Consider the following 15,214-nt stretch of genomic DNA (forward strand, 5'->3'; position numbering starts at 1 on the left):
ATACTGCCTTTATTTCCGAAATGCTTGCTTTGTAGTCTTCCCGAATTTCGATCAGACGTGACTCGAACTACGAACCTACCACAGAAGGACGAAGTCATTTCCCAGCGCAATTCAGTTCTAGGAAATTTTGATACGATGTAAAATTTGGTGCCTCAGTATTGTCGTATTTTTATGATAGGTCACGAATTAATAATGCCTAAGTATATAACTTTCTGACGATTCACGTAGTAAGATCTGGAAACAAGAGCTGATAAAGCTTTTTCCATACAATGATATTGTTATTCAACAGGTGAAAAAACCTGAGAAGAATTATACATATTGTAATACAAAAATAAATTTCATGTTAGACATTCATTGTCGTCCGAGGTTGATGTCACTCTCCGCTATCCATACGAAGGTTGTTAACACTGGCTAATGTGAAGATATATTTTGGAAAGAGAGAGAAAATTCAATTCGATTCCCCGCAGGAGCAGTTGAATTTTCTCTTTCCAAAGTAAATCTTCGCTTTAGCCAGCTGCTAAAAACCTTCATATGGATAGAGGAGGGATCATCATCCTCGGATAAGTCGCCATCTGGTGGCATTGGCAGCAATTGTGATCTGAGTTAGGTCCGACCATCCACGTACGGTCCCGTTCAGTGCACACGAGCTCTAAGGAAAGATCGAGATATTCGTTGCCTCTGTAGTCTAGTGGTCTAAGATGTTCACTCGGAAAGTGAAAGGAGTTGGGTTCGATTCCCCGCAGGGGCAGTTAAATTGTCTCTCTTTCCAAAATATATCTTCGCATTAGCCAGCTGGTAAAAACCTTCGTATTCACTGTCATGCACTATAATCATATACCAGAATTGGTATCATGAAACATTTTCAAGCTCGCTTCTTCAAAATTGCTTTCTCGCATCTCTGGTTATGAGCCAATGTTCTGAAGCATAAAATTCCCAAATACGTTACGTTCTAGGAACCAAAAAGAAATTGTTGCAATATTAGAAAAGAAACTAGCGAATATTGCCAAAAGAAATGCATTTTAATCCGAAAGCATTTTGACGCAGACATATGTGATTCGTCCACTTCCATTTCATGGTATTGAAACCTTTTCAATGTATTGTCAAAAGAAACCATAGACTTCATAGTGGAAGATGGCTTCTGTCATGTGCTTGGTTTGATTCACGGCACAACTTTTCGTTGAAATTCTATCTTTTTCCCCGATTTTTAGAGTATGCTTTGTATCTGTGTAGATTCAAAGTCTCATTCGAACACATATGAGGGATGGCATCATTCAGTCAAGAAAAAAAAGATGGCGTAGTAAATACATACAGTATGTGATAGAAATCCTGTGCGGTAATCGAAGTAGAAGAGAAACTCCAAAAATCGCACAAAATAAAAACGTGGTGTTTGTTTCCTTCTCACATGTCTTGCTGTGTTGAAATGAACGTTTCCTTAAAAGTAACATCCGATGATTTTGAACTTCAATGAAGACTGATGTTTGTTTATCGCAAAGGAAATCTCCAAAAATTTATCTCTCGATTCGTTTCACCTTCTTTTTGAAAATCTATCACTTTTAAACTTTTTTTCTTATTCGATCATTTCTTTCAGAAAATAAAATAAAAAATTAGGTTCTCAAAGATGCCATCGGGAAATAAAAGGCAATGGAGATTTATGGATAGAAATTGGAATGACAAAAAGCACAGGCCGAACCCAGGATCGATTCTTGAGAATCATTTCCTTCGAATAGATATAATATAATCCATGTTTTTCTCAGCATTTGTTAATCTGTCGTAAATATTCTAGTAGTATTTTTTTTTTGAAATTTTATAGAAGAATAGAAGTACAGTGTAAATTCGAACGTTTCATATAGCGAGCAAATATTTTGAACAAATTTTGACTCTGTTATTTGAGTTTTGTCAATTTATTTTTTCACGTTATTAATACTGAGCTGATGGTATTTCGCTTTCGTCCGTGCCCGTAGGTGGAATTGTGGGTGATATACACTTTTACAGTCTCCGGTCAGCGTACTTCATTCGAAAAAATGAATTCACGTGCGGGAGTGACCGTTTACGATACGAAACTAGATCATTGTAACCACTCGTATGTGCGCTTGTAGTTCTTTAAAATTCTGCTTGGCGTAAACTATGGGCTGGCTGATTGCATTATTGAAGGTGACGTTGAGAAGCTAGCTCGTGAATAGGAGCCAACGTTTGTCGAGAAGATTATGTCCTTGGAGAAAAAAATGGGACTGGAGGTGCATGAGGATGACATTGAAGAACTAGTGAAAGAACATGGGTTAGAGTTGACCGTAGATCAACTGATGTATCTTTGCACGCATCAGCAAGAGTTCTACGGACGGTATCTCGTCTAAGGAAGAGAGAAGTAAGGGAAGTGTCTCGCTTTTCAGATGAGATTAGAGAGATGTACAGAATGTGGGAATCTCTGCAAAATATTTGTAGAAGAGAAGAACCAATCAAATAAAACCTGTAGCAAACCGAGCAACGAATCTGTCCAACGACAATGCAGTTTCCTATTTCCGAGAAATCCTAAAAAGGATGCAAAAGCAAGTGACATTGGATAGGTTCTTTTTAAAGTCACACAAAAATACAGTAGATTAACAACTAGCTATAATAGCCGGCGTTGCCCAGGTTATTTCAACATACTGTGAGTATTGAAGAAGTGACAAACCATTGTAAAGGAATAAACATGTCTCAGGCGCATTGTTAGGGAACCACGGTGAATAAAGTAAACATTCCGAAAGTCATTGTTGAGACCCAAGAACCATTCTTGCCTGATAATTTCGGGCATTTGACCTGTTTTGTCAAACTTTTACAGTGGCCTATCGTTCAAGTCAGGTCCTGTATCGTTTACGAGTATACGTAAAATTTGGTAACGATCGATCTAAAATTGTGGTCTTTTAGAGAGAACATATACACAGAAAATCAATTTTACATATATAGATATCGCTCAAATAGTCAAAACTAGTTTTGGGTAATAGAAGACGTTTTGCCGCAATCTTAAATTATTTTTTTTTCGTTGTTTCCCTCATACTAGATATGAATGGATGAGAAAAAGTTATTAATTCGTGCATCACATCTTGATAATTTTTGCACGAAACTTTTTCGAATTTATTTAAGTTTTTGATGTATGTGCTGTTTCCTTAATGAATCAGTTATTGTCCTTTTTGTTCTCTTATTAGTGTCAGCAAATTCTGATATGTGTTCACCACAGATTCTTTGTGTGTACAGTACTTCGCAGAAAATGAGAACGTTTGTTAAGATCAGTCAAGATTTGCAATTCATTTGTTTACGATTTGTGTACACCTTTCAAATTTTATATAATTTAAGCATTTAAAACGTCATTCTGTGTGTCATTTTTTTACGCGATTTTCTAAATCGGTGCATTGCTGCCTAAAATTTGTGCTATGATCCTTTATAAGTATTTTGTTACAAATCTAAATTTTTTTCAGAGTGGAGTACCCTGAGTTTGAAACTAAAAAGACAAAAAAAAAAAAAGAATCTGAGGCATGTTCTGCAGCTTTCAATGTTAAAGCTCAAATAATCTGCGGTTATCAGGGCAATAATCTGCCATTTTTAAAGAAATTTTCTCAAATTCAAATCTATTCCGCCTTTGTATAGGCAAGCCTCAGCTATGGCATGTTGAAGAAAAGTCGCTGGGGTCAGCGGAGTAGCAGATATTAGCAGCTAATTTCACCTATTGCATAAACTAAACATATTAAAGTATGTTGAGAAATGAATTTCAGGAGGTCACATCAGGTCACTTGTTTCTACCGCCACTCACAAAAATGAACTTTTTTTGAAAACTTCTTGGCATTAAAAATAATTTATTTTTTAATAAAAATATCAAAAACGAAATTAAAAATGTATTTCTAAATTGCTAACACACTTGAAAGAAATGAAATAACTGCCTAAAATTCCCCGGAGAGCTACGAAATTTCTAAACGAGAGCGGCTTTGCGAAAGGTTTAGTTTGATGTGCGGTATACTACTACTAAACCACACATGTACCTCGTTCATATTCCTCTGCGGAACCTCTAACGAATTGGTACATGCGGGAATGTGTGTGTACGTGTAGTGAAATCTAACGTAAAGTTTGTTTCTGTGTAATGCTTGTTATGTGTAGTGCTGCCATCTGTCACCAGTTTTTCTAACTACGAGTGAAGTGATTGAATAATTAATCGTTGTAGGCCTGTTGCTGTGCGGTATACTGCTACTTGAATCACCACATTGGAGCTCCTTCTGGGCGAAAACTAAAAGGTGATGAACGAAAAAAAAAATGTACGTCAGAAGCCGGGGGTTATTCACTCTTCATCTGTGAAAAAATCAGGGTCGAACGGCAAAACTTTTTTTTTTGGGGTTTTGGCCACGACTTTCGTAAAACGCAGCACTGTGCGACGTTGGTTGGAGAGAGGAGGCCTCGGGAGGCTGTCATGAGAGGCCCAGGGGCATCGTCTTCTATAATCTGGCAGGGTAGAGGTTGACGTTCCTTACTTTGGAAAACATTGCATATGTCCCCCACCCCCCATGTTCTGAGAGGAGACTCGTCTTTCGAGTCTATCTACCCCGAGTACCTTAGGGAAAAAAACCTTGTTTCCGACAACTTTTTCTCGAACTTCCCAGTTTCGGCCTGGTCGCTAGATTTGATTGGTCGCAGAAGTGTAACGTGACATCAGCGTCAGGCTTTCACTGTTTTTCCGGCAAAAAACCGTGAAAAAGATGATTTACTTGGGAGGGGAGGGAGCGATAACAAAATCTCCAAAACGCGTGTCTGAACATGATTTTGCAAAAATCTGGAACTTTTGTGCACCCGGACGGGGTAGGGGGAGAGAGTTTGGGGAAGAGCCACCCTTCAGGGGCCAAAGAGCCGCATGCGGCTCGCGAGTTTGCCGACCTCTGTCCCAGCGTATATTTCCGTCCTGTGATTACACGCATAGAAACTCGTTAAAGCAGTTTTTATATCTCTTATAATAAACACTGAAATGTTTATTACATGGGGGAATATTGATGCATATAGATATTTTCAAAAAAACATCCCGAGATTATTAAAGTTCATAGACCTGGGTTGGGTTCCCACAAGGCTTGTCAATTCCCATCTCATTGAGGTCGTCTGAAAATCCTATTTAGCGATTTCGTTTACATTGCGACATGGCATGTGTCAGTGTAATTACATGAATTATATTACTGGTATATCTGGAGAAGTCTCGTGAGGGGAGTCGGGGACTTGGCATCCCAAAAATATATATTTGGTGGCTTTACGTTTCATTTACCGTAATTTCTAAATATTTATTCACTTATTTCTCAATATCGTACACTAACACATGCAGGGTGTCCCATTACTTCGTAGATATTTTAAAAATTCATTAAAAAAATGGGTTTGAATGAGGTTTTCAAACAAGTTATTCTAACAAAAAGGGATTTTTATTTTGGTACGAAAAAAAAACATTAGTTCGACTTTTTGTCGATAGAGAACGCTGCACGAAAGCTGATCACCAGAAATATACAAGGGCGCGTCCTATAAAATGCAGGGTGTCGGATTAGCAACAGACTTCTGAATTTCCCTTATACTGGCGCTTATACATACAGGTTTTATTGCAGGTTTTATTGCAGGTTTTATTGCAGTGATTTTATTGCAGTGATTTTATTGCAGTGATTTTATTGCAGGTTTTATTTGTTTGTTTTTTTTCATTACAGGTTTTCATTGCAATGTTGACATCAGTGTATAAAGCGCTATAAGTGAAGTATTTTACTTCACCCACGAATCATTGCCTGAAGCTTTGCTAACAGTTCGGACACGGAATATATTGAAGAAAGGCTCACGTTCCATCCCTTCCGGCAGACTTTCATGCAACGCTCTCTATCGGTAAAAATTTGAACTATTTTTGGCTGTGCCAAAGAAAAAATAAAAAAAAACAACCCTTCCATGGAAATAACTTTCTCACAAGTCGCATTCATACCCATTTTCTACAATTTTCATGAATTTTTGAACTATTTACAAATTTATGGGACACCCAGTATATAAAAATTCACATTTTTCTTATTGAAAAAAACCAGAATCATTTCAGAATGTGTAATTTATTGACGAAAACAAATAGACATCCATTGAACTTAGCTTCACCCACTATTTCAAGTTATACAAAATTGCTTCTATGCAGGCTAAGTTGCATTAAATGTTATAAGTAAGAATTCAAAGTGATTATTTTAGAGCAGGTATCTTCAACCCATTTGCCGCGAGCACCACGGTGCTCAATAAAGCACAAACAATGATCGATTCTCGTGTGCTATTTCGTGCTCGCGAGCACTTGATCGACGTTCCAATGAAATACCTTGTACGAATTGCGTTATAGAATTCAAATCATCCTGATTTCATGCATTCGTATGTCGAACTTACCGAAAAGGTTGCTTTTCTTTTGATAATGGAATGATAGACTCTGGCATTGCTCGCGACTAGAAAAAAGTTTGAAGACCCCTGCTGCATAGTGATCTTACTGTGAATATGCCACCGATTTATTACTAGAAATTACGGTATTTCATCATTTCGGCATCTTTGATGAATAACAGAATGATTCGACAAAAATACCTGCACTAATTTTTGTACACCTTCAACATACCTCCCTGTTTTCTTATGTGACTTATCGGATATCATAGTAATATGAATGAATTTTGACTCAAAATGCCACGAGAGCTTCAGAAACTCTGACCTCTCTCTCAAAAAGTTTCATAGGCAACTATTGCTAAGATAAATGGATGTCGGGGAACAGTTTTTCACGCGTATATGTCTCGTGACGAAAAACATCAATACTTTCATCTCCTTTCTCGATCAATCTAGGAAATCTGCTTGAGTAAGCGAGCCCCAGAAGGTCACGACAGGGAGTGAACAGTATTTTGTTCCTGAGCCATGTATTCAGACAGCTCAGCGTCCCATAATATTCCCAAGAATTACTCTCCCTCCCCCCCCACTCTTTTCTTCAGCTGCGGTGAGCCGTTCCGATCCAAATGCATTGACAAGAATAATAAGAAAAAAAATTTGTGATCCAGGTTTATGTTTTCACCGGAAAACTACAGAAAAGCAAAAAAATCTCACAGACACTACGTTGCAAATTTTTTTGGAATGAGGCACAGTTGAAGGAGATTCCGGGAATTCTTCCAACAGCTCGGTTCAAGCAAATTCTTAGAATTCCTGGAGTGGAGTGAGCTATATTTGGAACGTATAGGTATAAAAGGTGAGTTGAAAATGACTTTATATTCTACAAATATATATAGGCATGTTTTCCAGGATAAAATTCTCAGGAAATATATTTACAAGTACAAAATTTTTGTTCCATGAAATATTAAACATAGTCTCGTCTGCGTATTCGGGGAAATGATTTCAAAATCATTTGCGATTTTTTACTCTAATCCCACATCCAAATATTCATATCTGTCTTAAGGTCCGGTTAATATACACTAAAACCCCTTTAACTCGGCCCCCTAATATATAAGTCGTAATTTTTCCTTCAGATTCATCCAACTTTCACAGAGAGCAATGCTATCGAACTCTCGATTACTCATCGTTAATTTCAGTTAACTCGTCACTGAAAAAGTTTGAGAAGAATAGATTATTTTTATGGCTCCCTTTAAAAAAAGAGAGCTTGTTAACAGCATTGTCATATGCTTAAAACTCACCATAAAAGCCTATGTACCAAAACGGAACAGTTTAAGTAACGGAAGTTACGCTGTGGAAGTTCATTTTCTAAAGTTTTGATACGTTACGGACTGTTCAAGCTAGACCTGATTGGGTCCATTAATTTAGAGGTTCGAATTTAAGCAAAATATCTTTGTTGAAAACCCAGACATTTTTCCAAAGTTGAGGTCTTATATGTGTACTCTTCCCTGCCCAGAACACCCTCGTGTTCTTGAGATTACCTTGTAGTTGTATCATGAACTACTGATGAAGAATGAATTAAAACCGTAAAATTGAAATTCGTGTATATGTAAAAGTTAATGCGCAATAATTATGTTTTGAAGAAAAGCTAACTATTCTAAGAGTTGCTCGGATTAGTCTAAATTAAAAATTACTAGTATAAATCAATTTACCACAGTATATTTTACCGGTATAGCGGGCTGTGTTCGGTCTTCAAAGGTCAAAGTATATTTCACCACAGTAAGTTTGGACTGAGTTACATATAAAGTCGAATCCCGTTTTAACGAATACCGTCATAGCGAAAATCTCGTTTTCACGAGCACTTTTCCAACACCCCCCCCCCCCCCCCGAGGAAAGTTTGCATAGGAACAATGCAAAAACCTGGAATTCCTTTATAACGAAATTTCTTTTTAACGAAGTGATTTTTCCGGTCTCTTGAATTCCGTTATAACGGAATTCGACGGTATTTCTATTGAAAGATGTTAATGGTGCTTCCTGGGGTAAAATATGTGTCTTTTTCCTCCTCCACAATCGAGTCTGATATCAGGCTGTCCGAGATCGTCCATCCGTTTGGGAAAGAGCACAAACCATCCCAAGATGGTCTCTCTGGGTGGTCAGCGGTAATGTCTGTCTGTACTTTTTTTGCCAGCTTAATATGTATCTTACCTATTATTATTTATCTGTATATTATGAAAATGTTTATTCTATGTGTTTATCATTCATTCACTTTTTCCCCGTTGCATTATATAAATTGTTCTGACACGCCACCTTATATGATCCATTATATTCCCAATGCATTGTATATTTTGTAAATAAAACTGTAAGAAACAACAACAACAAATTGCCACTCATTGAAGAATCTACTTCTCAAACCAATAAAATTATTTATTTTTGTTTATTTAATTCGGATAAACGGTGATAACCTGTTGTGTTATGTGACAGCATTACAGAAAACGAATGTAAGGATTGAAATAGAAATAATAAACGTAGAATGCGTAATATATATGGCTTACAGTAAGTATCATGGTTCAATCAATGAGTGAAACATACAAGGTCAATGTTTAACTGCAGTATCGAGATCCAATGTAAGCCACATGTATCCGAGCTCAGTGCTGGAGCGATAAATCGGTGATTCACGGCTCAACACTGATTTTATTCTCAAAGATATTTCAGTGAATATTTGTGTGTTTTTGGAGCTCTGATTCCCCGAATCTCATTGGTTTTGTCAGATTGGCTCAATTGTCTCAATTCAGATAAAGTGAAAATTAAATTTCATTCGTGGTACCATAAGCCGCATACTAATCACACTCAAAAACTGGGCATTCTAGATAAATTCATTCATTCGATCCTATCATAACTTCGGTCTATCGCCGTGGGCAATTTACCTCCAATTCAGTTAGTAACTACTGATTACTCCCTAGTTGTTACCGATTGCTAGGTAATTTAATGGGTATTACTATGGCGGTCAATATTTCATGGGGGAAAATTATGGAAAATCAAGATGTATATACATTGGACAGCGCTAGTTGCAGGCGAAATTCCTAATTTATTGCTGAAAAGTCGGCCCTTGGTGTTCTCGGATTTATTATATTCGCGGTTTTCGTATTCATAGTGTCTTTCCCAGTCTCTTTGGAAAACACTGTATAGGTAATAATTCTCCTATCGGAAAGGAATATAAAATGTGCATAACATGTTAAATAAACGTTTAAAAAATCCCTTCTATAGATTTTTCTGGTGCTTATAAAAATATATAAGACTGTTGTCTAAATGTTTCTGAAAGTGAAAAACTTCAAAAGGAAAATTCGGAATACGTATTGGTGCTTCATTGCTGCGGTTTCCCCTTTTTGCGGCATCAATAAGTCTACAGTCAAATATATCAAGAAATAAGAACTTTTTATTCGATCGCCCTATCGCTGTAGCTAAACCTGCTATTACACAGCCCTAGATCTCTACATTCCTTTCATGTGGCAAGTGCTATTTTTCTGTGCTATTTCTATTTTTCAATAAAAAAGGTATGTGGTATTGTAGACGCCATTCTGTTACCACCCGAGGTATTTAATACCTCAAATTTATGATAAGATACGATCACATATCTCAGTGTTTTGTATGAACAATGGAAACGCTTAGACTACGGAAAAACTTTTTCTGGATTGTTGATGGGGAAGGGTTCACTGATAATGAATAAGAAATTAGGGAATTAATTAATAGCAATTCAGAAATTGGCAGAAGAGGGACAAATCGAGCTGACTGCTTGTGAAACCGAATATACCTATAATGATCTAAATATTGTGTATTTAGTCCATTCCCAAATCTCTCCTACTTCAACATGCCAGCTTCTTTCTTGTCCAGAAGTATTTTCCATATTTCTTTCGTAATCCCAGTCTGCGGTCTCCGGCACTTATGTGCCACTGGGCGCACGTGCAATTTTTCTCCCTAGTCATTGGGTTCAGCTGTCCATTTTAGTCAAATGTCTTGCACGTTGCATCGAGTTGATGACTGTCTTAATGGGGGAACGACGCGAGTGATTCGAAACTTGCGAGCACGGGGCGAGCCACCACTATAAATCTTTGCTAACTTTTTCGACACAACTCTGCCTCTTTTGAGGTAACGGAAGTAAGGTGCTTTGTAGCAGTCCGGGGTTGTGAGCGGTTCTATCTATCTATCTACCGAATATACCTTATGACGATGATCAAGCATTGAGAATTAGAAGGCAAGTTCATTGTGAGCAGCATAGTAAAGGCTTAGGAAGTTTAAATAGGCAATAGATTGTTTCCATGAAATAGACCTATCTGTGGTACGTTTTACGTTTTTTACAGGTGCAAAAATTGGTAAAGGAAGCCTTTTCACTATACTCTAAAAACATTAGCAGGAATTTAGAAGAAACGACTAACCGACATAATGCAGTTCTTTCCAGAAAGCATCGCCTTGAATCAATTGAACCTTCTCCCTCTTTCTACTTTTTCAACGCAAAAATGAGATCCTAAAGAACAAAGTTTTAGGGTTTGGACTATTCGCGGATTTTCCGGATTCGCGATCACCCCTGGAACGTAAGCCTCGCGAATAACGGGTGACAAATGCATCATCTTCATTTATCCACTTGACAATTTTTCCCGTATCTGATACGTGTATTAAACGTTTTGGTATAAAAAAATTTAAATAATAGAAATAGATATGAAAAGGGGAAAAAAACAAATATTTATCAGTTCTGTAATGTTGACTTTCTTCACAAATATTAACATTAGTCTGTGTTCGAATTCACCATCTTAGACAGAATGTTTATGCGTAATGTCTGTTAAATCTGAATTATCATATTTATCAACACAAAATTGGCATTATACATAATAACCAGTAAATGTAATAAACTTTCAGCACGTATAAACAAAATTTTAGAACTTATCGAATAGTGTATAACAGAGAACTTAGTGAACGGTAACCATATGCATAATCCCAGGATTCATTAAAACTGTCGTAACACACACATATAAGAATAAAACATAAAATTACATCAAATACAAGATAATAAAATTTCATTGGATATACGGAGCATCAAAATTGCACAGACGTCCGGTTCCTTATGCCAATTTTTCGATAATTTTCGTTCAAACACCATTGATTTCAATAATATCCAATGTCTAATATTTACTCATACGTCACACCTTAACATAACCCACAGTGTTTTTAGAACAAAGTCCATCGAAACTACCGATTTCTTTCCAAAAATTCTTCGTATAAAATGTTTCTGAGCATAATAGCGATGTTGTCTGCGAGTTAGTGAGCTTGCGTGGAAAATTCAAAGAATGATTACCTATAATTAGTGACAGTGAATTTTAAAACCTCATCTTCTAGTGAAAACAAGTTAATTAATCCCCTGTGGTGAATATGAGGCGAAACTAAACTTTAAATATTCGTAATCAATTTATCACATTTTTAAAAAAAAATATTTCAAGTCCAAGGTTCTCGCATTCTTCCTCGTTTATCACGGCATATTCAAGAAGATCCATATTCTTTCCCTGATATAATATTTCTCTAAACATATCTTAACCCGAAAGTCTTCAACGCATGGACCGCGGGACACACATGGCCATCAAAGCTTTTTGCCGTGCCCCGCCGTTTATTTTCAGAAAATGGTTGTAAATATTCAAAGATGATTAATTTGAAAATGAAAGAAATAATACCAGAATTCATGAAAACACAGAACTAATGAAAGAAATAATTGCAGAATTGATGAAAACTCAGAGACTAATGAAAGAAATAATTACAAGATTGATGAAACTCACAGAACCAATGAGAGAATAAATTCCAGAATTCATGAGCGCTCAGAACTAATGAAAGAAGTAATTTAATAATTTTTGGAAGAAACGATTTAATAATTTTTGAAAGAAATAATTTTATAATTTTTGAAAGAAATAATTTTATAATTTTTGAAAGAAATAATTTTATAATTTTTGAAAGAAATAATTTTATAATTTTTGAAAGAAATAATTTAATAATTTTTGAAATAATTTAATAATTTCAGAATATTAGTGAAACAAATAATTTCAGAATATTAGTGAAACACATAATTTCAGAATATTAGTGAAACAAATAATTTCAGAATATTAGTGAAACAAATAATTTCAGAATATTAGTGAAACAAATAATTTCAGAATATTAGTGAAACAAAATAACTTATAGAAATCAGTGAGAGAGAAATAATTTCGCATAGAAATTACTTCACTATTAATAAAAGAGCAATTGCATAATTATTATTGAAATGAATGATTTCAAGATATACAGGGTGGGCAAAAAGTATGTAGAAACTTTAAAAATTATGCTCTAGTAGAAATATTATTAAAATTAGTATTTGAAAATAACCACTGATTTATTTCAATCTTTTTACACATATTTTCGATTGTTTATACTATCCTACGTCAATATAAAATTTCACACATCTCTAATATTTGATTTTTTGCAAGTTATCAAAAAAAAGTTAAAAACACCTTGCGTGCATGATAACATAACATGAAATCAATGTAATTGAATAGAAATTGATTCAAAATAAAGGAAATGGTTCATTTCCTGAAATGTATCAAAATCACTTAATCTAATTTAAAATTGAATTTTAAATTTAAAAATTAAAAACTATATCTGCAATTCAATTTCAAAAATATTGAGTCAACGAAATCTGAATATTTTGTTTCATTTTATGCAATAAACCGTTTTCTTCATATATTTTGAATCAATTTCTCTTGAAACACATTGATGTCATGCTACGTTATAATGCGAGCACGCTGCTTTTTAATGTTTTCTTTTTGAATTAGCGAAAACATGAGTATCAGAGATATGTAAAACTTTGTACAGGCATATAGGATAGCATATGAAATCAAAAATAAGAGTAAAAAGTTTTAAATAAATGAATGATTAATTAGTATTTTTAATGATATTTCTATTAGAACATAGCTGCCACCGTGTTAAAAGGTTTCAGACCCCTTAAGTTACTCATTATTTGTGTTTATATTAAACGTATATGTTACACTTAACGATGATATATTAGCAATCATGATTCCATATTATATAGTATATATCGGAGAATAAAAAATTATTCATGGTTGACTCACCTGTGGAACGCTGCAGAGAATGCTAGTAATCCACGCAAAAGTCAACATCACCCGACCTCTCCTCTGAGCGTCATTCACTTTCAGCGGATGAATTATAGCGAAGTATCTATCTATGCTTATACATATAAGAACCATAGACGACAAATAAGGGCCGAAAGCCCTTAAGAACAGCATCACTCGACACATGACATCACCAGCGACCCACTGCACGGTAATCCTCCATATAATCTCGAGTGGTATCATGATGAAAGTCACAATCAGATCCGCTATCGAGAGGTGCATTATCATCACTTTGATCCGCGATTTCCTGTGTCTGTTCCTCAAGAGACTGATAAAAACGGGAACGTTTCCTGAAGCTGCGAAAACAAAAAGCACTGAATAGATGATGGTTTCCATGAAGGCATCTTCACTGAAAGTCAGCAACGAATCGATGCTACGTGAGGAATTTACTTGAGTTTCGTTTTCCCAGGAGACATTGAAAAACTCGAAAAATTCTTCGACTTCATAAGATATGTTAGACATGATTGATATTATTATATAAACGAAATTCTATTATTTCCACGGAGAGAAACACAAAATTTCCAGCTTAGACTCGTTTTGTAATTCTTAAGCTCGAAGTAGAGATTATTATAGGGTAGAAAATATTACATCAAGTGCTAAAATACACATATATCCATAGTTTTTGAAGATTTTCATTGAGACAAATCCATTTCAATGTCAAAAATTAACTGATAAATCACACCTGGGCATAATTCCGTCGAAAAACTACTGATTTCTTATCCAAAGCCTCTGGTATAAAAAGAACAAACAGTGATAAATGAATACGCGAATATGTTTTATTTATACATTACACACATGAACCCAATGTTTCAAAGTTTCGATGATATCCAATGTCAAAAATTCACTAAAAACAATCACATCTTGGGCAAAACTCACTATGATTTGACAGGAATTCCGTCGGAACTATTCGGTTTCTTATCCGAAGTTTTTGGTATAAAAGATAAATAAAATGATCAATCAATATATGAATATTTTTGCTTACGTTGTAATAGATATAATTTTTTTCGCTTTCGATATCGTCAGAAGAATGTTATGTTGAGAGAAGAAGCAGCATCCACTTCATCATCTCTCGGAGGTGAATGTGAAGAAGCTCTCAATCACCGCCAGTCCACTGAGGAATGAGATTTTCCTTCGCGCATCTCCTTCTTGCTCCTTTTGCTCCTGGAAACTTGGCGGGGAAAACTTTTTCCCGGGGATATACAAACGACACCGAACTCACAACGATGTAGTTATAGCATCAGCAGCAGTCTTTTATGTAGGGGACTGAACCAAAAAACTCTCGTCTTTTAACGATTGCCAAGGTGCGCTGCTTCAGATTTCAATTTTCCGCTTTGATCTTTGGGAGTGAGGAAAAATGGTGCTCCCTTTCTGGAGTTGCGTTCTCTTCACCGGCGCCAACGGACGCGCATTTCTCAAAACAAGAAATTCAAATTAGTTATATTGGACCAAGAAAACTGCGAGAGTTTTCATTTCCCGATTTTTTTTTTTTCCGCTCACTGAACCGGAGATCAAAACAAGGTTTTTATTTTGAAACACGACATATTATTTGAAATTGCTTGTAGAAATGCGTTTATTATCGAGAAAATCGAAAACTAATAAAAAATAAAATTTATCATTTTTATTTCAACGTTATCTTTTTATTATATAATCCATGGAAT

General features: G+C 35.6%; 1 protein-coding gene across 1 annotated transcript in view; it reads right to left on the reverse strand.

Annotated features, from left to right (window-relative positions):
* LOC149087906 (adipokinetic hormone/corazonin-related peptide receptor variant I-like) overlaps positions 1–14,237 on the reverse strand; it is an 87,799-nt gene extending 73,562 nt beyond the window's left edge. The window contains exon 1 of the mRNA XM_089242503.1: positions 13,497–14,237. Coding sequence (XP_089098629.1) covers positions 13,497–14,018 — 522 coding nt within the window. The 5' untranslated portion in view covers positions 14,019–14,237. The remainder of the gene's footprint in view (positions 1–13,496) is intronic.
* Positions 14,238–15,214: the final 977 nt, after the last annotated feature.

The sequence above is a fragment of the Pholcus phalangioides genome, unplaced genomic scaffold (assembly GCF_987345545.1).
Source record: "Pholcus phalangioides strain wild (caught in Gottingen) unplaced genomic scaffold, Ppha-v1.0 ptg000003l_1, whole genome shotgun sequence".
Classification (NCBI taxonomy): domain Eukaryota; kingdom Metazoa; phylum Arthropoda; class Arachnida; order Araneae; family Pholcidae; genus Pholcus; species Pholcus phalangioides.